At 41.9% G+C, this 26,316-nt stretch overlaps 2 protein-coding genes across 5 annotated transcripts; one reads left to right on the forward strand and one right to left on the reverse strand.

Moving 5' to 3' along the window:
• Positions 1–979: 979 nt before the first annotated feature.
• On the forward strand, positions 980–5,798 carry LOC308089911 (uncharacterized protein). Of its 2 annotated transcripts, none has more exons than XM_080434876.1 (6): positions 980–1,175; positions 2,524–2,715; positions 3,165–3,279; positions 4,010–4,082; positions 4,248–4,339; positions 4,542–5,798. In XM_080434876.1, exons 2-6 carry the CDS (start codon positions 2,524–2,526, stop codon positions 5,789–5,791), a joined length of 1,722 nt encoding a protein of 573 aa, XP_080291002.1. In that variant the 5' UTR covers positions 980–1,175; the 3' UTR covers positions 5,792–5,798. The 2 variants fall into 2 exon arrangements, with proteins under 2 accessions (XP_080291002.1, XP_080291001.1); XM_080434875.1 differs by having other exon boundaries at positions 980–1,151.
• Positions 5,792–24,816, reverse strand: dpp3 (dipeptidyl-peptidase 3). Of its 3 annotated transcripts, none has more exons than XM_080434871.1 (19): positions 24,687–24,816; positions 22,346–22,507; positions 21,577–21,721; positions 20,910–20,999; positions 20,639–20,776; positions 19,768–19,842; positions 18,509–18,599; positions 17,194–17,324; positions 16,943–17,073; positions 16,598–16,656; positions 15,107–15,301; positions 14,873–14,985; positions 14,624–14,716; positions 14,075–14,137; positions 12,948–13,072; positions 11,733–11,853; positions 10,967–11,146; positions 7,892–8,054; positions 5,792–6,761 (listed from the first exon to the last, which is right to left on the reverse strand). In XM_080434871.1, exons 1-19 carry the CDS (start codon positions 24,788–24,790, stop codon positions 6,619–6,621), a joined length of 2,322 nt encoding a protein of 773 aa, XP_080290997.1. In that variant the 5' UTR covers positions 24,791–24,816; the 3' UTR covers positions 5,792–6,618. The 3 variants fall into 3 exon arrangements, with proteins under 3 accessions (XP_080290997.1, XP_080290998.1, XP_080290999.1); XM_080434872.1 differs by lacking the exon at positions 24,687–24,816 and adding an exon at positions 23,961–24,020; XM_080434873.1 differs by lacking the exon at positions 24,687–24,816 and adding an exon at positions 23,598–23,690.
• Positions 24,817–26,316: the final 1,500 nt, after the last annotated feature.

Raw genomic sequence — 26,316 nt, forward strand, 5'->3', positions numbered from 1 at the left:
ACATTGTGGCATTGATACTTTTACTTAAGTAAACAATTGTGCGTACTTTTTCCAGTGTTTGTGCACTCTGCCCAACCATCATCACCTGATGGGAAAGGTATCTACCTCTCCATCACATGTCCTTGCTGTCCAAGGTATCCATCTGGTGTAATGTTCCAGTGCCCAAGGTATCCAGAATAGATTTTAAGACTTCACTGATTACATTTAAAACACAAGTCTGAGTCTTGCTCCGATATCATTCAACTTTTTACTCCATATAAGCAAGTATACAGCCTGAGAACCTCAGTACATTATGAGTGGTCCAAAGGTTGAAGACGACCATGTTTTTGCCATAAGGGTGGGTCCCCTTTAGAATAACATACCCGAGGAGAATAATACCAATCAGTGACAACATTTAGGCCAGGGGTCTTCAATGTTATTCTTCTTCAATATAATATGTTTTTGTTTGTTTACACATTAATTATGCATTATCTTATATAAATAAGCTGGATTCACTTTAATGTGTATTTTCAGATATTTAGATATTTAACCACTTAAACACTCAACACTTAGTAAACTTGACCTTCTGTGGGGATCTGCTCCCCACCATGCGTTGCATTGTGAGCTTAGATCTGCTTTTTTCAAAAGATGTTTACATTTATACATTTGAAAACTTGTGAAACTGGACATTATGCATAATGAGCACTTTCTACTTTTGGTACTTTAAGTACATTTTGATACCAATATTTTTGTACTTTTACTCATAAGTAAATTTTGAATTCCGGATTTTTACTTGTAAGTATTTCTACATTGCAGTATTGGTACTTTTACTTAGCAGTATTATTAGACAGTAATAGGCTATTTAAGCCACTAGGGTTTCCTTCCATGATTCAACGATTGGGGAAAATGAGACAGGTATTGGGAACTAACCATGAGGAACTAACCCAGGTTAGATCAGGTGGGACAAGGAGAAGGAGGGGCCTAAAATAATACACGGAGACATGTCAAGGTTTACAACTTAACTTCGAGTCATGACAGGACAGGCTAAAGTCTCAGGATAGTTGGGCTACTTCCTTGCCATATTAAATCTGAGGACACTAAAAAGCCCAGAGTATATATTATGATAAACAGCTCTCCACACGCACCAAGAGGACAATCGAGGCGAAGAAGAGGTATGCGAATCAGTTCTCTGCTCGGTCAGTCTACTGTAGATCTTTAGATGATGCAGAATTTTACAGCAGTAGCCTACATGAGGAATCGTTCTATTAAAAGTATCTGTAGATTTTGCGATATTCATAGACAAACCAAAATCTCGGCGCTCAAGAATAAGGTTTTTTACGTACGCCAGAAGTTGTAGCCTGCCTAGCCATGGATCCATGGACGGTCGTCTGTCACGACCGTCATGGCGAAACTTCAGCCTGGTGTTTGCACTTTCTCCCTTTTTGGCCGTACATCTACATAAACGTTCAGATTTCAAATATAAAGTGCTTACCCCATGGCCACGGATGTTACAATGATGTACGGTCCCTCAAAAGTACCTGCATATTCCGTATTGTTCAATAAAAAGCATTTGAATCCAATCGGTGGTCATTTTGTTCCGTATTTTTCTTCTTTCAACTACGCGACCCTATCGGTTGGGAGGTGTATTGCACACTGATACACTACAACTCTATGAGAAAATGGCCACCGATCGGATTAAAATGCTCTTCATTGAACAATACGGAAGATACGGGTACTTCTGAAGGACCGTACATAATTCTAACATCCGTGGCCATGGGATAAGCACTTTATATTTGAAATTTGAACGTTTGTGTAGATGTACGGGACAAAAAGGGAGAACGTGCTAACACCAGGTTGAAGTTTATCGCGTGTGATCTGCCTGTCTTTGAACATTTTTGCGTGTTTTAATCAATGTGAAAGTTTTATCTCCGCATCAAATGCAAATGACTGCTTTTTCCACGTCCATAATGCATTTTCTGTATGGATGTTGGTTGGTGCCTGGTCTTCTTACCTCCAAGCATCTAATCTGTATGCCTCTGCTCACCAAGTCTGAACTTGTCTCAATCCTAGCCAGACTCTGGAGATTTATTATACATGTGTGTGCGTGTTAGTAAGTGTGTGGAATTGCTTGGAATTCTGGGCACAATTTCAACACATTACAATGGCTCCCCCAATTGTTATTAAACAATAACGTTTTCATACCATGGCATTGGCTCTTTTAAGGGCCCCGGACACAGGCAGATAGCCCAGGGCCCCTGTAAACGATCCCAACTTACCAGTGTTTTGTACACATGTCAGTCTTCTGCGAGATGATCATCTGCATTTGTGGTTATTGTGGTTATTGTGGTTATTGTGTCTGTGTCTGTGTCTGTGTCTGTGTGTGTGTGTGTGTGTGTGTGTGTGTGTGTCCTTCCAACTACCTTCATTACTATTAATAAGTGCTTGTGCGCATAAGTGCATTTAAATATGTGTTTTGGTGTGCTACAGAAAATAATAATAACCATGTATATGTTTGTGTCTGTTTGTGTGTGTGCTGCCTCACAGATGGCACAGCAGGAGGAGCCTCTGTACGACTTCCCAGAGCCGTCGGAGAGTACAAGGGTGCCTCAGAGGGGACGGGAGTCCCTCAGGAATATTAGCGTATTGGATCGTCTGCTGCTTACAGTTCCAGTTTGGCTACAGCTGTCCATCAACCCTGCTACTGCCCTGCACATTCTGCAGAGAGAGCCACCCGGGGTCAGGGCCATTCATGCATTGAAATGTACACATAGAAAGATAAGACATAATACAGTAGACATAGCCTGGCATCATGGCCAGACTAATATCACTGCGTAGCCGAGGGCAATGGCAGATTCGTCTGGAGCCAGGCTACAGTAGACAGGCATGATCAGTTGCTGTGCATGCACATTAAAAACATACACACACAGACACATACTATACACATACTTTACTGTACTCTTTAAACTCCTCTTTTTCCAAAACAATCAACTCAAAACTGTCCCGAATGAGTTTGTCACATGGGATTCGATCTAGATGTTGTAATTTTGCTTTTATTTCTTTAATTGCTACTCTTCACTTTTACTGGTGTTTTGCTGCACTTAACTGTTGTTTTACTTGGTAGCATTTTTGTCAAGCTCTGTAAAGGCACTATTAAAAAAGTATGATTGTTTGTTCCATGCCTACAGGCATTCCTGGTGCGCAAGTCTCGTACGTCTCGGAGGAATGTTCTGTGTGTCCGGCTGGCAGATGACAGCGTTCCATCCTTCGTTCAGCAGTTCAGCATCCGAGAGGAACACTCCAGTAAGACCCTGACACCCATTAACCCTTAATACATGTTGACAGCAGACATTTGGGATCAGACAGTGGGATTAAAAAAAAACATTACACTCCTTATCATTTTCAAATTGTACGCCACGATGGGATGTTGTTAGATTGTATTGAAAGGAGTCACATTGCAACAGGCAAAAGTAATTGACACTTTATCGTGGCCCATACAGATCCATGGTTACTTTTGTTCCTCAGAACAATTGTGACATTCCAGAACTTGTTTTTTTAATGAATAAAACTTTATTTTAACCAATCTGTATGGTATAGTACAGTAATTAATACTATTTAACTAGCACAAATGCAGTGGTTGGAGGTGGTCTCCCCATTCTTCCATTGAGACATTAACACCCTGGTGTTGGGTAGGACAACTACTGGTTTATAAGTAATCCTGCCTGAATCTCATAAACCCAATATCTCCCCTGGACAAGCAAGTATTCCTTCTCGACTGAGTGGTACATATTTGGACATCTAGGTTAGAATCCTGGGTGTTACAGTTGCTATTACCTCTCTGTCAGGAGAGGACATAAAAGCATTAAACTGCAGCTTTAAGTAGTAGTGTTATCAGCACTGAGGGTTCATGAACTAGACCCCACACAATGGAGTACATTCATATTGTTTATCTTCACTTTATTGTTCACTCTTGTTCTCTCCCTGTGTCCTTCCTGCCTTTGAACGGCCTGGCAATGCTTCCACCACCCTGCAGCGTTCTGTCTGGAGACATCAGCCAATACATTTCCAGATGTGCAGAAACTCATCGCCTTCTATTGCATCAGCAGGTAAACTCTCCTTGTAGTCTTCATATGCTTCTAACTCCGCTTTCGTGATGTTCATGCTACCACATCCTTTCCCCCCCCCCTCCTTCTTTTGTCCTTTCCTGATTCATCATTATTTATAATGCATCGGTCAGTAGGAACTAATTTCTGTGTTTTTGTGTCCATCAGAGATGTATTACCGTTCCCTCTGGAGCTTCCTGAAGCCATTACCAAGGCCACGTCTCACAAACAGCTTGAGTCCATCTCGCATATGGGAATAGGTATGTAATGTGACCACAACTTCCTGTGTTTTATAACCCTCTAAACTGGATGACATCCCAATCTCTTACCAATGTAATACACAGTTTAAGTGTTAAATATACCTATGAAACAATTATAGACCAGAATTAATTGATTTGTTTACAATCCCAATTCTATGAATGAATGGTCCAACAAGTACTGGTTTTGTCGTTTGTTGCACAGAATTCTGGAGTTCTCAGCTGAACTTCCGTGGGCCACGGGGGACTCCTAAGGCTCAGAAGGAGAAGGAGAAACAGCCACATCCAGAGACCACCGTCCCCACATCCCAGCCTATGCCTACATCTCAGCCCACAGCCGTCTCCCAGACAGGCGCTGTCGCTCAGGCCGCGGACCCGTGCAGCACACCGCCACAAACTGCCGGCGCCATCAGCAAAGATGACCCGAGTCCCACCCCCTTCCAGGAGTTCTGCCCGATCAAGACACGCAGCCCCGGGGAAGTGAACTTTGGCTCCAGTCAGGGTGCGCTCTGCTTCATCAACCCCCTCTTCCTGCAGTCCCTGAACACCTTGCACCGGCGGCACATGTTCAAGCGCAGCCTTAAGATCCGGGTGTCAACAGAGACTTCAAGCCTCCTATCGCCTCCCACCGCCCCGCCTCCTCCGCCGCCGCTGATGCCCAAGAAAAGGGGCCGGTGTAAACCGAAGGACCGGGCATGGGGACACACGCCAGCTTTGCCCCAGGAAGACACCTGTCAGCCTGAGCCTCAGGACCGGCTCAGCCCGGGTCTTATTGCTCAGGATGAGTCTGAAGCCCAGGATGTCCAGCTCCAGCTGCAGACAGACACTGAAAATATCAGAGTAGAGGACAAAATGCAGGCAAAGTCCCCCGGCTTCCAGTCTGAGATACAGGAGGGCCAGACACAGATAGAACAGGGCCAGGTTGGGACAGAGGCTGCAGAGGCAAGCAGGCCAACGATCGGCTCCCTCCCAGATGAATCCGACTACATGCAGCCTTCTCCCAGGGTCAACTTCCCCCGGTCTCCTTATCTTTCTCCCTCCCTCTCTCCTAGGACCCCCCCCTCTTTATTTCCCAAGGCCTCCCCGTCGTCGTCTCCACGCGTCTCCCCCTTGCTCTCTCCCAAGGTGCCATTCTCCCTCTCGCCCGTCACCTCTCCCTGCACAGAAGACGCGTACCACACACCCACCGGCACCCCGCTGACACACAGCCAGAGAGGCAAAGGAGGGGAACATGCTGAACAGAGAACTGGAGAAGAGGAGGAAGAGGCAGGTGTCAAGGAGATGCAGGATGAAGAGAGCAAAGAGGGAGTGGAGGAGGACATGGGTTTGCTTTTACAGCACATGTGTGCTGCTTTTTCTCTGAATGACTTGGACAGCTGCATTTCCCTCAGCAGTCTGGAGAAAGCTACAGAGACACCACCTTTGACCCCCCTGCCCCCAGAAATTAGCAGATAGTAGCTCTTACAAAACAAATTTATTTGTACAGAATCAACATACTTGTTCATACTTGTTACAGTTACAGTAATTTAATTGGTACCTGCCCAGTGAGTGTCATACTTTTCAGCCTGGTTATCAGAGAACAGCTTAATTTACGCTATATTGACCAGTCAATATGAACCTGCTTTGGTGACTGGTTAACAGTCCAGTCACCCAAACTACTCAAATGATCTTCCAACGGGAAGGTGCTTATTCTAAAGCCAAAATCAATGTAATGTAATAAAAAAAAAGCAAAGCCAAATATGATTAGGGATGGCTTTTCTTTTATCACCTCACAGCTTTAATTTGAAGGTCAACTGTTCAAGCCTCCATTGCTCCCTTGAAGGACAACACTCACGCTTTGTCTGAAATTGATCACTTTAACTGCTTTGGATGAATTATCAAATGTCATCAAATGTCAATGTAACGCCAGGCCAACTGTACGGTGGCTGGGAAGTACAAAACAAAACCATTTCAGAAACCTTTGCCAATCTGTTTTGTGAAATGTTGTGTTTTGCACTTTCTACCCGCCGTACAGACCAGCACTGAAGATAAATCCAGGTCTGGAAAACTCTCTGGCTGTATGGTGGTCTATGGCAGATCCATTATAGGCCTAACACTGTGTTCTATGGCTTTATTTACAATACTCACTGGAGTCTGGTATATTCTTCAGAACTGTTCCCTTTCATGTATAGTTTTTTTTTTTTGTTTTTTTTTTTGATTCTGTATGTTTAAACAATGGTTTAAAAAAAAGAAGGTTTCAGTTGGCATAGTGAGAGGAATCGAGTAAGCTGGAGCTTCTCCCATCAACACCAACAAGGCGCATCTCTCTTGTTAAGCTCCAACAGGTCGGCCTCTAGCTTCTCTGCGTTGTCCTGGAAACGGTCGATGAAGGAGCAAATCAAACCTGATGCGCTGCCGTCATATTCCACCAGCTCTACGCTGTCACCTGGGGGTCAAACACATACACAGACAGACAGACAATAAATGTTTTGTACAAACTTGTACCCGTGGCTCAAGTCGCCTGGTTTGGGAACGAGGCTTTCTGGTTCCCTTGTGTGCCTGCCCTTCGACCCCTAGCCTGTTAATGCAATCTATCAAGAATTAACAAACTGTAAGGTAACGGTGTGGCTCCATGGATCTCTGACTTATCGTGACCAGCATGTGACGTCATTTATCTGTGCCGTCAGTCGTCTATGACATATCTATGACATATGACTCAAAATGTAGACAACGTTTCAGCCTGATCAGAGCCCCCTTGGCTTGTGTTATAAAATGAAAGTAGTCAATGTTTCAAAAGCGTAAAACATAATGTAAAAAGAGATGGGTGAAGGTACTTCTTTGACCTATTGCCAGTGTACACAAGAAATGTGGGGCTGACGGGTCCAGTGGTTTGCAAGATTAGCTCCTAACAAAAAGTGGAGTAGCGTGGACATGGAGTTCAATATGATTGATATTTTACAGCAGCTACAGTCAACATTTTACTTTAAGCACTTAGGCCCTATTTTTTTTATATAGCGAAAATAGCCAATCTACAAGCTTAGGGATGCCAGGATTAAAGTAGTTTAATACATTTTGATGGCATAATGTGATGGCTATGGGAGAATGACATGTCACTACCACTATGCAATTGTACTGTATCTGTATCTCTTCTTGCCATCTATTTTTCATTCAGCTTTGTTGTCTTTGCGACAGCAACGCAAAAACAAATAATGCCACTAGGAATTCTAACGGGTTGCCAAAATGTATTTTTCATTAAGTTGCCTGTAGCCATTTTAAATAAAGATCTTTTATATTCACTATCTTTTAACAGGGAGATTCACCGAAATCATTTCCTCTCTAGCTCTGTTTGCTTCCCCTTTAAAATGGTGTTATTCAGAAGCCTTGATTTCAGTATATAAAGAAACCATGGAGGTACATTTCTGAATTGTGAAATTACAGAAGACAATATCTAGTCAAATGGAATGTCAACGATATCTCCGTGAATATCATGATGGGATTTTGGAAATGGTAGCCTATGTTAGTGTGCCATACCACCGGTTCACAAACAAACATACAAACGTGATTTAGTTAGTTTACCGTTGACGTTGGTGTTGGCCTGGACAAACATCTTACGGGCTTCCTTCCTCAGCAGTATGGTCTCCCTGAGCCGCAGGAAGTTGTAGGCGCCAGTGTCGTTGACGGCTGAGTAACCCTCGTACAGAGCCCTGCCCCCCTCCACGTCTGCCGTGGACTTGAACACCTATGAGATGACCACAAGGCAGTTGACAAAATGTTAGTGTGACATTAGAGCACTGTTTCCCAAACAGTGGGTGGGGACCCATATGTGGGTCGCAAACACTTTTTTTTTTGTGAGTAAATCAGAATAAATGCAAACGTTTCTTCAAAAGAATTCCATAAAAATACAAATAAATCCATTAATTAGAGGGGGAAAAAAACGCTTTTAAGAAGTAGTGAAAATAGCACATCTACAAGCTCAACACGTTGCATCGCGACTTGTTGTGAGCTTGTAGATCGGCTATTTTCACTAGTTTGGGTCCCGTGGAGACACATTTCTCTTTTTGGGAACCACTGCATTAGATCATTTATAGGACACTGGCCAAACATGCTACATTGTGATATTGTTTTAATATGAAAAGGGAGGGAGACAGATAATGGGACAGCTGTCTTTTCATATGTCATATAGCAAACCTGGCATCAAACACTTGAACCCAGAAGATCTGGTCAGTTTTTTTTTTAATACAGTGTTTAAACCAATACCTCTTAACACATTGATTGCCAAGATATTAAACATAGTTTTCTATCCCCGTGCCGGCGTATAATTACCTAAATCCGATGATATTTGAAACTCTGTGGAACAGTGTAAAAAAAAAACACGAAAAAAGGTTCCTGTGATTAGGCGGAAGGATCTGTGTATCCATGGGAAGTTTCCAACCGCGATCCGCCATTTTGGAGCTTTGGTCCGCTGAAAACGGGTGGTTTTCAATGAAAAAAAAGAAACTGAGATACAGCCGTTTTTCTGAAAATCCCATCATTGACGTTTTTTGGAATGATGTCACATCCACATTTTTCTTCTCTGAGAGACGATCGATCATTCCAAAGCTGTGTTAGGTCGCCCCTTGTGGAATTTTCCCCCAAAAATTAAAGAACGCATATATTCGATCTAGGCAATCAAGCGATGGATTTGAAAGAACGCATTCGATCTTGGCAATCAATGTGTTAATAGCCAAACTGTCCTAAAAGCTGTGATTCCATTTGATTCCATTATGCTGAACTATCCCAAGAATCACAAGTACTATATAGTATGTTAAAGATATTAATCACATAATGTGTCCATAATTGTCTCCGCCAGGCCGAAGGCATGGCAAGAGAGTATGTTTTACCCCTCGTCCTTCTGTCTGTGAACAGCTCATCTCTGGCACCATTGGCCTGATCGCAATGAAACTTTGCACACACACACTCCCTGGATGCCAATTCCAAACCTCTGCCCATATGGGCCTGTTATAGAGACACACGGCCGGAAGCGGAAGGCCTACAAATCCACGCCCACTTTTGACACTCGGGGTCCGTTAGAACGATGAACTGCAGCTCTCAATGCAATCTCTATGAGAAAAAATACCCTCATTTCACTGGTTAACTACTGAGGCCGTCCCATTTGTTTAATTTGTCCTTTTTAATGTCCCATATCTTTCATCTCGATATACTACCCACAATATACTATAATATACTCCATCAGTATGTCAAAACCGCTAGCATCGGAGATCCAGAGTTTAAGTGGTCGCATGGTATATACGTCACGGACGCATCCCTTGAGGTTTTCAATACCCAGAAAACTGGCGAAGTGGCCGTTTTCAATAGGTTTTGGTCATTATCTCTGGAACAGAAGGTCCAATCTGCTCAGTTCAAAGCTTGTTGGATGCGTGACTTTGAGGACATTAAGCACGCAATGACACATTTTCGGGGTTTTTTTTTCTTTTTTTAGGGGAGGCGAGATCTTAGTTGGGCAGGCGACCGCCTCTCCTGCCTCTACAGTGGGTACGCCACTGGTCGGCGCTCGTAAAGACAGTGATGTCACTGAAATGCGACAACTTGTCTGTCTGCTGTCTACCCTCTGCTGTGTTAACATTATGGGTAACTCGTTAAAGTGGCAAATTAAATGTGAAACACATCAACTATTAAGAAAACAAGAAGATATGTTGACAAAGACACTCCATACATTTGGAAACATATTTTTATTTAAATCAATATAGTCTTCAGTTAATGCAGGATAATTTTAAAAGTAGGCTAACTTTCATATCCTCTCATAGGGAATGCATTGGCAGCTGCAGTTCATCGTTCTAACGGACCTCGAGTAGCGGCGCTGTCTCAAAAGTGGGCGTGTGTCTCTATAGCACCACCATGAGGCCGATTTCTGACCTGGCGGAGACCTGTGCTCCGAGGAACACTTTTTCTAGTTTACTCTCTGCTGCTTTCTCTTTAGTCACTGAGATTCAAAAATCAGATTTCAGTAAATAAAGACATAGAACATGGAGATAGTACATGTTTCTGTGTGTTTCAATCAGTTAACAGTAGTCCCCCTCACCATAAACAATATTTCAGAGCTCTAAAATATATTGTAGTAGAACTTGGAATGAGATTCTCGGTTGGTTTTGGCGACGAAGGGTATAATTTTGAAATCACATGATTATGGAAAAAGTGGAATATCTGCTTAACTCTGCATTTTTTACTGCTTACAAATCCAATGTTCCATTGTGAGCAGTAAGAAGCCATGTCAATTCTGCTGTTCACTCCACTCTTTTGGATACTGTACATAAGACATATTTGTATGCATTTGTATGCATACGGACTGAGCCCCTCATGTTTTCCCTCTATATAAAATCTCTTTGCCTAAAATAGCAGATGTACAAGCTCACACTTGTTGCAAGATCTGCTATTTTTGCCGACAGTTCACCCCAGAATAGGGAGGGACACTAAGGATCCTGGACGGAACACATCCCATGAACCTCTATGAATGTGTAGCCCACATTCATGTACATAATCTAAATAAATCATGAAAGATGCAAAAAATATCTAAAACAAAAACATGTTAAGTGGGAGGGAGGTGCCCTCAAAAGCCTGCTGTGTATTACTGACTGATATTTTCCTTAGACGCACCTGCAGTTTGCAGAGGAACCTGCGGATGGCGTCCTTGCCCACGGTGTGGATCTTGCTGCGGTCTAGGGTGATCCGCGCGTCCGGCCGGCCGTCCAGTCCCGTCACCTCCTCCAATTTCACCAGGCCTTCACCGGCCTCCAGCAACACCCGCAGGATCACATAACGTGCCTGCATGTGGGCCTGATAACCACACACACATACACATACACAGTACACACAACATAATGCATATTCCATAAGTCGTATAAACACAGCATGACAGACTTAAGCGCTCACACTATTTAAAAAAAAGATCACCAGTGTAAACTGGGACGGTCCCAATGTAATAAATACACAGAGTTTAGACCATGTGTCGTGCGGTTGTTTGGAAAGCACTTTGTAATGCTGTCGCTCTCTGAACAGCTTTACATTAATGAAGGTGATTATTCGTGGTTATGACGTGTTGTGAAATAGCCAAAGTGAAGCGTGACCGTGAGAGAGAGATTAAGTGAGATGGCGAAGAATACTGTATGACTACCGCTTTTAAAAGAGACTTAATACAATTGTAGAGAAATCTAAGCTGCATACCAGCCCAAATCGGGATAGTGAGAGCATGAGAGAGAGAACAGGAGAGAGACTGAGAGAAAGAGACAGATAGAACGACAGACGTTTTAATTTCATGACAAATGTTAATGTAGTTTTCAGAGAAAATGTCACTATTGTTTATTTGTTTTTGGAGATAGACAGAGAGATATAGCGAGAGAGAGAGAGAGAGAGACAGAATTACCTGTCTCCAGCTCTGGCTCTCTTGTGTGTAGAACTCCAGGCCCAGTAGTCCGGCTCTGACCATGTTCAGCCAATTGACGTACACCACATCCTCGGCATCCTGGCCCTCATAACCAAAGATGCTGGAACACACACACACACACACACACACACACACACACACACACACACACACACGTCCAGGGTTCGATTTGTAAAGAAAACATACATTTTCATAACCACTTAAAGCCCTATATAAACTTCTATATACGACAAATAGCAGATCAGACAATCTACAAGCTCACAACGCATCGCTTAACGGTGCGTTAGGAGCTTTTTATAGGGGGGAATTTGGGGGAGGGGTGCATTTTAAATGTTTGAAAATGTGCCCAAAATCATTGACGTCAGGGTTCATTTAATTAACAAACCTTAACTAAATTGACACATTAATTAAATTGTGATAAAACTAAATAAATTGTGATAAAACTAAATAAATATCAAACATAAAGACATTCTACATTATCCCAAAAGAAAATGCATGTATTTAATTTAGTCTGACCAGAAGCAGAGATTAAACCTATCCCCCAAGGCCATACAAATTAATGACCAGAGGGGTGGGATGTCAAAAGCTGAGGCATCGAACACCCCCCCACCCCATCCCCCCCATAAGACTCGAACCATACACACGTCATTCATCATTAGGCCTGGCGCCACGCTAGCACCCAGATGGCCGCTTGAGACAATAACACCTACAGTACATGCATATTGCTGGACAGAAAAGCCATAAAGCAATCTTTCACTGAGAGAAAGAGAGAGAGGGGGGGGGGGTGAAGATGGAGTAAAACAGGAAAACCGTAACAGAGAAAAGAATGAGAGCAAACGAATGAGACTGGAGCAAAACATTAACCCATTAAAACCGGGAAAGCATCTTTGTGATTTTAGAGAGAGAGATGGGGGGTTGGCGGCCAAACACATCATTTTGGGGGTCCTTGACATGAAAAAGTTTGAGCACCACTGATATAGCGACATCAGTTTTTCAGAAAACCGTTTAGAAGACACTTATAGAATCGGCCTAAGGTCTTAATGGGTTAAGATGGGGAGAAAGAAAGAACATGAAAGATAAAAAGAGAGTGCAGGGACAAGTGAATGTTCAATGCAGCCTATGAAGAACTGTGTAAATCAAAAGGAAAGGTGGTGGACTTTAACAACGGCCAAAGAGCAGCCTGCGGACACATACCTGAGCACTTCCTTGTTCAGGCACAGGTAGAGGCCCACACACTCTGCACGGCATTCTTCGTAGGTCGAGGCGATGGTGGAGAACTTGCTGTCCCACGTCTCACTGCCTTTATACCAGCTCGACACCTGCAATACAAAAAAAAAAAGAGAAAAGAAAATCATGTGAATTTTGGGATCCACATCGGTGAGATCAATCTAGAAAGACGCACTGCCACGTTCAAGAGAAGTTTTATTAATGTAACAACGTTTCGGTCGTGTAGACCTTCCTCAGGTTTGATCCACATGGGAACAGCATGGCTCCGATGTGGATGTCGGACTACATGTGGTCAGCCTGCGATGTCAAGTCATCCGTGACACCAGTCAGTAATGATGCGTATGACGTATGACTCCAAATTAGGGCTAGGTTTCGGTCTGATCAGAGCCCCATTAAAAAAAATATGTACTTAACTTGAATGTTATAATTGGTTAAAGTATAAAACATATGTGAAAAGAAATTAGAGGAGGTATTTGGCCTACTGGCAGCGGGGACAAGAAATTTGGCACTGACCGCGATTAGCTCCGAACACACACAGATGACAAAGACAAATTTAACACCAAGAAAAACCACACACGGGCGGCGTAGGAGTAAAGTACATACCCACCCACCACCACAGAGTCTAGGGTTTTATACCACTGTTGTGCAACCGGCTTGTGCAACCAACAAACACAATTAGCTGTGTTCAGGGGAGGGAAGCCAGACAGAGAGGGTTGGCAGGTTAAAAACTAAAACAACATACGGTACATGCACCCATAAAAAGATACCAATTTTGCCAGTCATGTTGGTGATTTTCCACACGTATCTTTTTTTTAAAGATACATTTTTGGGCTCTTTATGCCTTTATTGATAGGACAGTAGTTTGACAGGAAATGGGGAGGGAGAGATGGGGAATGACACGCAGCAAAGGCCGTCCGGATCGGGACTCGAACCCACGACTCGATGTCACGCTACAGCCTAGGAGCCCGGGACCGCTACGCCAGCCGCCCGGGCTGAAGTCAGTGCTTTTGTAATGCAATATGTACACAGGAGGTTAAAAAAACATGCACCAACTCACAGCCTTCTCTCTCTCACTCACACACACACAAACTGACCAGTTGTCCTGTCTCTGGGTTGGTAACCTTCGTCTGGTCAAAGTTGAACTTGCCCTTGTCGTCCTACACAGAGAAACGGAGGGGACAGAGAGGACGAACCCGTTAGTGTACACCCTTGTGACAGCTTACCAAAGTTTCTCACGAGTCAACTCAAAAGGAAAAAGCTTGTTTTTATCTACTTCACTGATGTGTCAGAAAGTGTGCACGGTTGTTGGCTCATACTTTCACTAATTGCAGTTCTTCTAATAATATTGTCACATTCACATACAATACAATTCATAGCAAAATAGGCAGTGACATTCTTGTACTTAAGGAGAATAAGATAAAGGTGAAATAGTAGTAATAAAAGAGGAATAATAAAACAAAACGGCCACAGACACACAGATATATATATACACACACACACACACACACACACAGTAAGCTATGTATATGAATATCACCACCACTTAAGTGGCTGCATGTGTGGCAATAAAGTGAACATTCTAAAGCGCAGGAAAATAGCAGGAAATTCCAGGTTTATTGTGAGTCCTTGACTATGCTACTGACCTTGACAAACAGTTTACCACTGCCGTGACCCAGCAGCTCATGGAGTCCAACCTGCACCTCAAACGATGGGCCTTTCCACTTAATATACACATCCTGAAACACAAACACACAAATACAAATACAGACACACAACATGAATGGATTCGTTCGAGTGCGTGTGCTACCGGCGGTAACAATTTCTATGAGACGTAATTTAGGGATTGAATGCATAATGTGCCGTGTGTGTATGTATGCGTGTGCACATCACACCTTGTCGTCCTCCTCCAAGAAAGTGAGTTTGTCCTTTTGTGTCGCGTAGGCTACAGCCAGCACGTTGCCAAGCGACACATTCTTAAAGCCCTCCGACTGTCTGATGTCATCGTCTACACATGCACACACACAGACACACACACTGTTATCTCAGACACAGCAGAAGGCAAGACTAAGAAAAACTGAAGATTGAGCCAAGAAACTAGACTGTCGTGGTGTGCATCTAATACGTACAGTTGGGGATGTTGATGCCAGCAGGTATTCCACTGCCTGCGAAGGTGAGTACGTCGAGCGAGGTGAAGTCCGGCTTGAGGAAGGTGTCTTTCTCGTAGTCTCTGGGCCAGGGCAGCTCGGGGAGCAGTACCTCCGCAGAACTCACCAGCTTGGCGAAACGCTCGCTCATAGCCTTGTTCACCACAGCCACGAACCCTGGTAGCACAGTGGGATATTGTATTTAGTGGTTTTCTGTGTAACAGTTCAAGTATTTGTATTGAAACGTTTTCAGTAGATGACTCGTCCCTCGGGTGACTCATTTTCCATGGCAATGCACCATATGCCATTAACACAGCATCTCATAGAAACATGACAGCCCTGTCTGATCAGCATGGCCAATGCTCTCATTTGGTAAAAATAGTAAAAGATTGGTTGATCAAAAGGATGAAGTGTCACCGCTGTTCAGCAGAGTTCAGTTTTCTCACAGTTGGAGCCCAATGCAGGCCACATTTAAAGAAAAAACATGAACTGAATGTTATTTTATTTGACCACTTTAGCCTATTCAAACATTGTTGCCTATAACATGCATAAATTACGGACGCCAGGTTGAAAGTGGTTAAAAATCAGGACACATAGGCTGCATACTGTAATTGCTAATACCGATGTTGTCAAAATAGTCAAATAATGGCTGATATATGGGCCAGACCGATGTATCTGTCTAGCTCTACAAAAACCTTAAGAAGGTAGTACTATGATCTGTAACTAAAATGGGCAAGGTACACAATTAATAGTGAAATGATGTAGGAGATGCATCCATATAACAACACTAGCTGATAACAGTTCAGGGACACAATGGCCAGTGCCCTCTTTATTTTGCCATTCACAGTACACGAACATCTGTTTCAACTTTCAACTTCACTTCAAAAGAACACATTCAAAAGTGAACTGCACAACTCCTACCCAATCCATCTAATCTCGGGTGGACTCCGATAAAGCCTCACGAGATCTCCGCCTACTCATCTGGTGACATTTAAATTCAATGAATAGGATAAAACGGAGAGGAAACGATGTGAAAAAACCTGCATTTCAAAACCAATTCAAAGACTTTACGGTGTCTTAAGGGTTTTCTACAATATTCTAGCCTATATGTTTGAATTTAGATGTCCCCAGCTGTACCAGTAAGCCGAGATCTCCGATCATCTGGCTATGTGACCAACTGCAAATAAAGTGGTCCTCCAAATCAAAGTGCAGATTCACCATTTTGAATCCTGCACATGACATTCATACTTAGTAAAAGTATGCAGAAAATGCCATCTATTTTTTGCATACAAACATCTATCACCAAAATATTTGCAGATAAGATATTCTGATTTCAGAACAATCATCGGCTGACCTGGAATTTGCTGGCATCGTAAAAGATCCTTCTAACCACGATTAATGTGTTTAGAGTGGCAAGAGACAACTTAATATTACCGTTCCCAAACATTTCGGAAAAAACTAAACAGAACTTACCTTCAAACTCTCCTCTGGAGCCAAACGGGTCCCTGTAGCTCTCTATGAAACCTATGTAGCTGAGAAGAATAGATGACATATTAGATAAGAGAACATATTAGAAGATATACAGTAAGATCTCACCAATAGATCTAAACTTTTGATCCAAATAGTATCAAAATGTTGATCTGTTGGTGACAATAAACACCTCAGAGATCAGCAGTGTGCAGACTCTGTCCAGTGTATGGATAATTATGCATGTTCTGTTTGTTCAAGACCACCACATTTAGAAATCTTGGTTAGGGGGAAAAACACGGCTACTTAAATGGAGGATGCATTAATTACAGAAAATATTGCAAACTTTACCTCTCTACGATTGGTCCCTTATCTTTGATCCAGTAGCGGGAGCCCTCCTTGTGGGCGTCCACCGAGCCGAAGGTGAAACTGCGGCAGTACTCCTCCAACATCCGCCGCTGGTTGTCGTTGGCGGAGTGGGCCTGTGAACCAATCACAGCGTCACAACCGTTTGCATCCGTCGCTTTCAGCATCGATTGTGAACAGTGATTTTACTTCGCCTCTAAAAAAAAAAAGTATATTACCCCTGCTCCTTCACTGACCTGTGCTTGTTGGAGGTAGTGGCTGACCTTCTCCATGAGAGGAGCGTAGTCACCTCTCTTCACCTGGAACTCCTTGCCCTCGAACGTGAAGTTGCCGCAGCGCGACGCACATTCCCCCTCTGTCGCGCAGTCTGTAGAACGATATCGCAGATATTAGCTTACAGCAGTCTCAACAAAGCTCACTGAAACCCTAAAACACCAATGAAAACTGGGGGATGAGTAAAAACGTTATTAGCCATTCAGTTCAACATAATATTTTATCCTTCGTATCTACGTATTTAGGGGAAACTCCCAGAACATTTTTTTTGTTTGTTATGGAAATGTATGTGAAATGTTTCTCCTTCAGAGGGGGCAAAATGTGGTCAATATCCCATACTGGACAACTTCTCCTCCTACCACTGCTACTACTTAAACTAATATGACTTCTACTACTAGTAATAACATGTTATACTGATCCTTTAAAACCAGGATCAAATGTGTTTTCACAAACACACAAAAACGTGGGAAAACATTTCTAATTAGAGAAACGAAAATGAAAAAAGAAAAAGACAATTACAGAGGTTAAAACAAGAGATCAAAAAGACATGCACATCCCAAAACCAAGTTGGATGCGTGCTTGATCCAAGAATACATCATGACATAGAAACAGAAATATCTGCCAAACAAATGGCTCCCGTTAAAAAGATTTTGAAGTGGTAAAGTTTCGTGCCACACAGTCTCTTCTGAGGAATCTCAGGAATCGCAGACTTCTGACCTCAGAAGTTAAAAGGAGGACATAAAATAAGTGGCTTGACTGAAAAATGTAGGTCTTTGACCAGTAGAACAAAACGTATAAAAATGAAGTCAGACAAATTGTATATATACACAGTTCTTATTCAATGCAGATGACTGCAATTATTATGCTGAGTCTGGCTGACTTAATCAACCACTCTTTAAGTACCACTTAATCATGTACTCTTTGTACTCAATTCTCTATGAATTGAGTACAAAGGACCCCAATGGAAACAAGCCATAGGCTTTCTTGGGTTTTAGCTGACCTTGTATTGAACTGTACTTTCCTGTGCTTTTTTCTGCAAACTGCTAATAAAGTATTCAATCAATCAATCACGAAAACCCTATTTCATACTTACGATGGTGTCACACGAAAATAGCAGATCTAAAAGCTCACAACGCATCCCAGGGCAACACGTTGTGGAGCTTGATCTGCTGTTTTTGCTATTTTGTTTTAGATTTTCTTTTATAATGACATGGCCAAAATAGGGATGCCAGGGTTATTTGTGCAACAAACATCACATTAAAAATAAAACACCCTGACCCTTTTTGACAGCCGATGCCAGGCGCACCTCGTAGCAAGCCTTTCCTCCATTCTCCCTCTTGAACAGACGGGTGTTGTAGGCAGACAGGTTCTAGAGACAGAACAAAAACATTTTTAAAGAAGAAATAATACAAGGAGAATGACATGACAAGAACAAAGGTGGGAGAAAGCGTTGGGAGTTCTCGATCGTCATGGATGACCAAAAACGAGTTCTACAAAGAAGACTTTGGGTGTCAGTGGGATGGTAGTATCTCGAGACAGACTGTTGGCTCACACAATTTACAAATAATTCCGCCAAACAGTCTGCACAACAGACTGTAAAGCAGGTGCCAGCCTCGCGCATCTTCCGTTTCGTCTTTGCAGTCGAGGAAATTTGTCCTGTAAATCTATTTAGTCAAAGCATATCTAGGCTAGTGCTTGGCTAGCTGGATGAGATATTTCTTAACTCAGAGCTGGGCTGAGCAACCACCTCTTTTTGATAGGGATGGGCAATATTATCGATATGGCGATATATCACAATATTTTATTTCCCGATACAGTATCGCGATACTCAGGCCGTCGTATCGATAATACTACTACACAATATATCGCAATATGTATCGTACCGCAATATATCGTGATATAATCGTATCGTGACCCAAGTATCGCGATACGTATCGTGAGGTTCTTGCCAATACCCATCCCTACTTTTTGATCTACCTTGTGATCAGATTGGGCTATTGAGATGATCAGTTGAGTTATCAAAAACAACTTCTATTAATCATCAGTGTTTGATGTACATAAAGACTTTCCCACCAGATAGTCAGAATTTATCTTACCTTTATTATTCATATAAAATTATTGACATATTCTTTGTTAGGTTTTTTACTAATTATTGACTTGTTCAATGCTTGCATTGTTCTGATTGGCAGCCTACAATGAGATGTAAAAGCAATGGTGGTTTTCACTGCTGGCACAGGGTGATCACGCCAGCCCTTAGAAAACGGCCAAGTTATCCTGTACCCGAAAAGCTTGCCCACCCCTGTCTTAACTGAAAGGAGAGACCAGAAGTGGTCTGCAGTTGAATTCGGGGGTGCATTGTGTTCTGTGGTCGACATTCTATTCAGAATGAGGCTGTGGATGCGGACATGCTTTGTCAGGTTGAAAAGAAAAGAGAAAGAGAGTTCCTTTCGCAAAATGTGTCTTGAATTTGGCTGTGGTGTAAGGAGTGACTATTCAGAGGGACCCGGTAGGATGTAAAGGGCTTGCTGGCTGCTGACCTGTGAGTCGAGGAACTTTTGGGCCAGCTCAGCGTCCTCCAAAACACAGTTCCCTGAGAAATAGGTGGTAATGCCCTGCATCACACAAGAGGAAGAAGATGTTAGTAACCATACCAGATAGTTGGAATACATCTTTTGGGTAAGTGATATTTTTTGGTTAAAACAAAAACATTTGTTAAAAGGTTAAAGCCCTATTGTGATAGCAATCATTCCTATAGTGTTTGTTCAGTAACAGGAGTCTCCCCGTCTCTCCAGCTAACGTTCCAGTTCCAATTTTGTCAGCTAATTTCTTTGTGTCATTACTTCCAAATCCACTTGTTTAATCTGTATCCTGCCTTAGTTCTCCATCCTGATTGGATAAAATTGGTATCACGACCTGAAAATGCATTTATTGTTTAATAAAGAGCTGGAGAGACGTGGAGACCCCCGTTATTGAACAAACTCTATATAGTAATGAGTACCACCAGAATGTAGAGCCATTTAACACTTATTTTAACCAAAGAGAATCACTTACCCTACCGTTAATTATAGCTCATTAATAATCACTCACACACAGTGACATTCATTAACACATTGACTGCCAATCACGTAGATCTACGCGAACCGCTTTAAAGCCGTCACGTGCCAATCGCGTAGATCTACGTGAAGTAAAAAAAAAAAAAAATTAATTTTTTTTTTGTCCAATTTCACCCAAAGACCAAGGAGATATGATTAGTTGAAGATCTAGACTCCTATCCACTTCAATTTTAACTTAAAACTTAAAAATGCTGTATTTCGGCTCCTGAGTACTTTCTTTTTTCCAATGAAAAACTCTGGCACTGGCTAAAAAAATATGAAAATAATTCTGGCAGTTAATGTGTTAAGCTGTTACCTTGTCCCCCAGGCCCAGCTGTTTCTGTCTGTTTTCTAGCGAGTAGAGGAGAGAGGCACAGTTTTCCCACAGAGCCTCCATCTCGCTGGGCTGCTCCTGAAATGCCTGGCTGGCCCACACCAGAGCTTTCAGCTTGTCCTGGGTTGTGCACACAAATAACACACGCAAAGAAATATACGTAAGGAAAGAGACACGCAATGCAAAAATAGTACTACCTTATAATACTATACATTATCCATGTTAGAATTCTCTCTAGAGCCTGCCTCAGTACCTTGGGGAGGTTGGGGATGAACTTGGTGTCTCCAAAAGACTTGTAGTTTCCCATATTGGCGTACAGACCGGCTGCATACACCAAGAAAGCCTGGACAAGAGACACATGGAGACAAACATTATGAAGGCCTGCCACAATCATTACATAATCACCTAATCACAATTATTTGAGATCATCTCAATTGTTTTTTTTTGCATAATCGTAAGTCATTTCCGTGTTAAAAAATTATCATATATTTTCAAACATTTAAAAAAATAGTGGAAATAGCATATCTACAAACTCAAAACGAATCATACATTTTCAGCTTGTAGATTGGCTATTGCCACTATTAATGATTTTTTCTGGAAGTATATTAAATTATGTAAGTTAGTTTACGAAGCCTAAAAGCCAAACAGAAATGTAATTTCCAATGTTCAACGACAGAAATGCCAATTAAATCGTTAATCGCAATTATTTGAGCGACAATTAATCGTCGAGTAAAATGTCATAATCGTGACAGCTCTAACGTTATGGATGATCACTTTCAAGAATAAACATGTTGTTGTACCGGGTGTCTGGATGTTTGCATGTGGGTGCATGCGGGTGCAACGTCTTGTTTCACAGAGAAATTAGAACCGAATGGACCCTTAGGGGTCCATTTGGTTGCATTTGTTACGATCCAACGCACCTGGTACTCTTCAGGGCTGAGTCCGGCTGCCGCGGTGACCTGCTCCAGCTGAGCGGGCGTCTGTTTGCGAAAGATTCTCTGCAGCAGGACAAAGATGTCGGCGGATTCTGGTGAAGTCTGCAGCAGCACCGCCAGCCCACCGTACCTAGATCGACAATTTAAATGTGTCATTATAGGACACTTTTTTAATAATAATTACAAAGATATCATGTATGTACACAGTGTGTCAATTAAGCACTTGGAACATCCTTATTCTGGGCCTGTCTCTAAACAGGTGAAAATTCGGTCGAAGAAATAGCTGATCTACAACGCAATGCATTGTGAGATTGTAGATCGTCTATTTTCACAAAAGAGATTTGGCGTACAGGAAAAGGGAAGGGGCCATGGATGGACCCCTTGGTCAAATGAAGTATATAAATGAAAGATTCAACATCAGGTCACCAAAAGCTGAACTACAGCATCATCTTTAAGAAACTGAATGTATATGGGAAAAGGGCAGAAATACCACATGAAATCTCAAACAAGGCCGTGAAAACAAAAGGGAGAAGGGACAAATGGCCACCTAAATCTATTTTACCATTAGAAAATGCAAGATATTCAAATAATTAAAGATAGTCATATATCTTGTTATTAAACTACACTTTTTGCAAGTATACACTACTGATCCATCATCTGCAACCCCAAAATGTTGTCAAATCTCCCAATGATTCAGAGATGAGACAGCCCTAAGTTACTGAGTCCACTCCTTATGCTATGTACCGTATCGTACCATGCTGCGCGGGACAGGTAATGGGAGTACATCTTCTCTCGCGGTGACAGAAGTTGGAAGGCCTCGCGGCAGTCCAACGCAGAGATGCCGATGTCATTAGGGAGGTAGTATTGAGAGTCGACCATCTTCAGGGCGGCTGGGTCTAACACTGGTAAGGAGGAACTGAAAGCACAACAGAGGGAGGGAGAGAGGGAGGGTGGGAGAGAGTGACGAAGAGATGAGTGGAAGGAAAAGAAGATGGTGCAGGAGACAAGGAGAGGTACACAGGGTCAAAGGGGACGATGAAGAACATGACAGTTCAGATGTCTTTAGTCAGCAGCCAGCAACACTAGACATGTGATGTTTGCTACTTTGCTTATGATCATCAGTTTAAGCCTAGCCTCAAGTTTGCAACCTATAGGTCACACAATTCCTTCCATAGACAGCCCTCTTCGTGAGAAACAAAAGTACCGTTTGATTTTATTTAACGGCTTAAACTAAAATCCAATATTGCACCTCCTCAACTGACAGCTCGCGCTATCCTCTTTGTATCTGCAAGCATTTGGTTTCACATGATTCCACAATTGCCATTAAACACAATCACATAAGACTTTTAGATCTCATGATGAGTTGAGCAGACTACGGAAGGAATTGTGACTTAGAGGTTGCAGTACAAGGCAAACACCCTCTGAGTCACTCGTGGACAAGTTTAAGCCTTGAGCAGAGTTTGGGACTTATCAGTAGAAATGATGTGTATCCACACAGCAAAACTCTGCCTCTTTCGGGTCCCTTTGTTACAAAAGGATGAATGAACAATGAGGATTGTACGGTGTGTGCCAAAGGTTCTGACCTCATCTAAGCTAAGCCAGTGGTTCTCAACCTTTTCAGGCCATGACCCCCCAAAATAATCTTATTTGAACTGGGGACCCCCCCACCCTGATAAGCATTGTAGGAGTTGAGGCATTACATTTACTTTGACTCGGTTCCGCAGAAAAATATTTTGAAAATAGCAGATCTACAATCTCACAACGCCTCGCACAGTGTTTGCCTCTTTCTTAAATTATTTGACAATTTGGCCAATGTTTGACCAGTTTTTATAGTATATATTTTAAGAGGTATTAAAATGTTTTAAAATTCATTAAATTGTCACTTCACTGTCATCTGGGGAACCCCCCAAAATCATGGGGCCTGAACCTCAGGTTGAGAACCACTGATCTATGAATACAGGCATGCAATGATTCACCACCTGCTCCACAAAGAAGCTAACTGTTACCTTTGATGAGCTGGAGGCAGACGAAACAGCTATTGCATTTCTACTGTAAATCATTGAAAATAAAAAACATATAGCTACTATATATATAAGCTACATGTCCAAGATGCACTTCTAATCCCACCAGTCCAGATTCCAGAACAGGATTGCTTGTTTTGCTTTTGGCTTCTACACATTATTATCATGGCTAACGTTAGCAGACATGCTAAACTCACAGCTGGCAAGCAATAATGAGAGAACTTTATAAACAATAACCCCGGTGAATAATCACCCCCATCATCAGACACTTTCCATGGTGATCCTCTTATATTTATATACAGTTAATAAGAACATTAACCAAGTTAAATATCATGAAGTCTAACTTACTGCCTGAGTTTCTCTTCTGCAGCTCTTACTGTCAATTTGCAGTCTCACGCAGGGTTGCCAAGTTTAGAGAGAGAAATAGGCAACCAGCGACTATATGCTACCGGCTATTTGAAAATAGCCGATCTATAAGCTCACAACGCGTCACGATGCTTGTAGATCTGCTATTTTCAAAAACTTGAAATAAAATGTGGAACATTTGGAATATTTTTTAAACATTCTAACAACACAAATGCTCCCTGGACAAAACATTTCTGAAAATATTTGAGAACCACTGGTTTAAAAAATAAATAAATGTGGAAGCAAGTCTAAATAAGCAACTACACTTTCAAAACAAGCCCCAAAAAAACGCAACCCGTAACTACCAATATTTACAAGCAAATTTACAGAAAAACAAGCCCAAAGCCGCTTACAATAAGCAGACATGGCAACCCTGCTCTCCACACTCACTTCCTGTATTCATTCAACGCGAGACCCGCCCCTCGACCAATCACACTGCAGACTAATCGATTGACAGACAAGATCAACCAATCACAATCTAAATAAAACACGTTGTACAACCTTGTCCTGAAACTACAATGTTTTTCCCCAACATATGAGACGTGCGTGTAAACATTGTTACATTGTGTCCAGTAACAAGCGTATTATATAGTAGAATAATAGCTAGACATTTTAAAGTAAAGGTCAAGCTTCAACACGTTGGTATGGTGATTATTATTAAATAATTACTAGCTTCGCGTCCAGATTGCAGCACTATAGGACGAGGTGGCCGAGTGGTTAAGGCGATGGACTGCTAATCCATTGTGCTCTGCACGCGTGGGTTCGAATCCCATCCTCGTCGATGGCCTTTTCCATTTTCCTATTGTTGATCTGACCACGACGAAGCTGCCACGCGCGTGTCGTAACATTGTCCACTTTAGAAAACAACTCGTATGTTTAACATTGACCGACCGCAAAATCTCGCGATGTTATTATATGACAACTTCCGCTTGTGAGCTTCAGGCAGTACTTCTTGTCGACTAGTGGGTGACGTCCTACGCTCCTCCTACCCGACACCAAATAGGAGACCACCGAATCCAACCCTTATAACCATAGATATCTATGCTTATAACTCTATGCAGTGGTGGAAAAAGTACTCACATTTTTTACTTAAGTAAAAGTATCAATACTGCAATGTAGAAATACTCTGTTAAAAGTAAAAGTCCGGAATAGTAAATTGACTTGAGTAAAAGAATACAAAAGTATTGGTATAAAAATGTAGTTAAAAGTACCAAAAGTAGAAAGTACTCAATATGCAGAATGCCACGTTTCACAAATATGTATAAAATGTATTAAAATATTTTGAAAATATCAGATGCGAGGCACATTGTGAGCTTCAAATAGCCAAAGTTTAAATAGGGCTGAAGAGGTAGTGTATCATGTTTTGTAACAATAATCAAAATCTACAAAGCAACTAGTAACTTAAATTTTCAAATAATTGTAGTGGAGTAAAAAGTGCATTATTTGCCTCTGAGATGTAGTGGAATAGAAGTAAAAGTAGGCGTATAGAAAATTGGAAATACTCCAGTAAATTAAAAAAAAATACCTCAAAATTGTACTTAAGTACAGTACTTGAGTACATGTACTTATAGTTACTTTCCACCACTGACTCCAACCATTGCAGATGCGATATTCTCGGCTACATTCTTATCATACAGACTGGTTGAAATAGCATTTTATTTGATGGCAGATTTAACGCCACGACAAGCAAGGAATATCAGCCACTCCACTAGGTGGACTCATTCAACTCCACCTATATTTAAGACATAGGTAACAAGACACTGACATTAGCTGACAAAAATGAACATTAAATAAAATAGTCTGTATATTTACCGTCCATAGAGTTAAAAATAAGCTATTTACCCATCCTCTCCTCCGTTTCCTGAATGATATAGTTGCAGCTATGGTTATAGTTATTAATTAATAGTGCCTGCCTGGTAATGTACGGAAGGCCGTTTATAATCCGTTGTAGGACGAAAATAGCAGATCTACAAGCTCAGAGTGTATAGTAGCAGCCACGCTATATAGTAGGCTAGGCTATCTTCTCATTTTGAGTCAGACTCATATCAAAGCCCAGTCATTTTTAAACAAAAGCTGTTTTTGATACAACTGCGTCATTCGATCGCTTCTCTTCTACACTTCTCTCTAGTCGCGACTCGCGAATCTGTCAATCATATGCCAGATTGGAACCGCCAATTCATAACTTTATTAGTTATTTAATTGATTGTATCTATAAGAAAGTGAATACATACCGTAATTGTTGCTGCGCAGGGTTCAGTCAGGCCACGTTGAAGTGCGATTGTGTATAAGTGACTGATTG

This window comes from Gymnoscopelus braueri (assembly GCF_963280865.1).
Source record: "Gymnoscopelus braueri genome assembly, chromosome: 8".
Classification (NCBI taxonomy): Eukaryota; Metazoa; Chordata; class Actinopteri; order Myctophiformes; family Myctophidae; genus Gymnoscopelus; species Gymnoscopelus braueri.

Excerpts from the sequence above, each read along its gene's own strand:
- LOC308089911 (XM_080434876.1), top strand. The coding sequence starts at position 2,524 with ATGGCACAGCAGGAGGAGCCTCTGTACGACTTCCCAGAGCCGTCGGAG. Across the intron at positions 3,280-4,009 it reads CATCCGAGAGGAACACTCCA|CGTTCTGTCTGGAGACATCA; the intron begins GTAAGACCCTGA and ends ACCACCCTGCAG. Across the intron at positions 4,083-4,247 it reads GCCTTCTATTGCATCAGCAG|AGATGTATTACCGTTCCCTC; the intron begins GTAAACTCTCCT and ends TGTGTCCATCAG.
- dpp3 (XM_080434871.1), bottom strand. The coding sequence starts at position 24,790 with ATGGGATTCGAACCCACGCGTGCAGAGCACAATGGATTAGCAGTCCAT. Across the intron at positions 21,000-21,576 it reads TCAGCCCTGAAGAGTACCAG|GCTTTCTTGGTGTATGCAGC; the intron begins GTGCGTTGGATC and ends TCTCTTGTCCAG. Across the intron at positions 17,074-17,193 it reads ACTACCTCCAACAAGCACAG|GCCCACTCCGCCAACGACAA; the intron begins GTCAGTGAAGGA and ends ATTGGTTCACAG.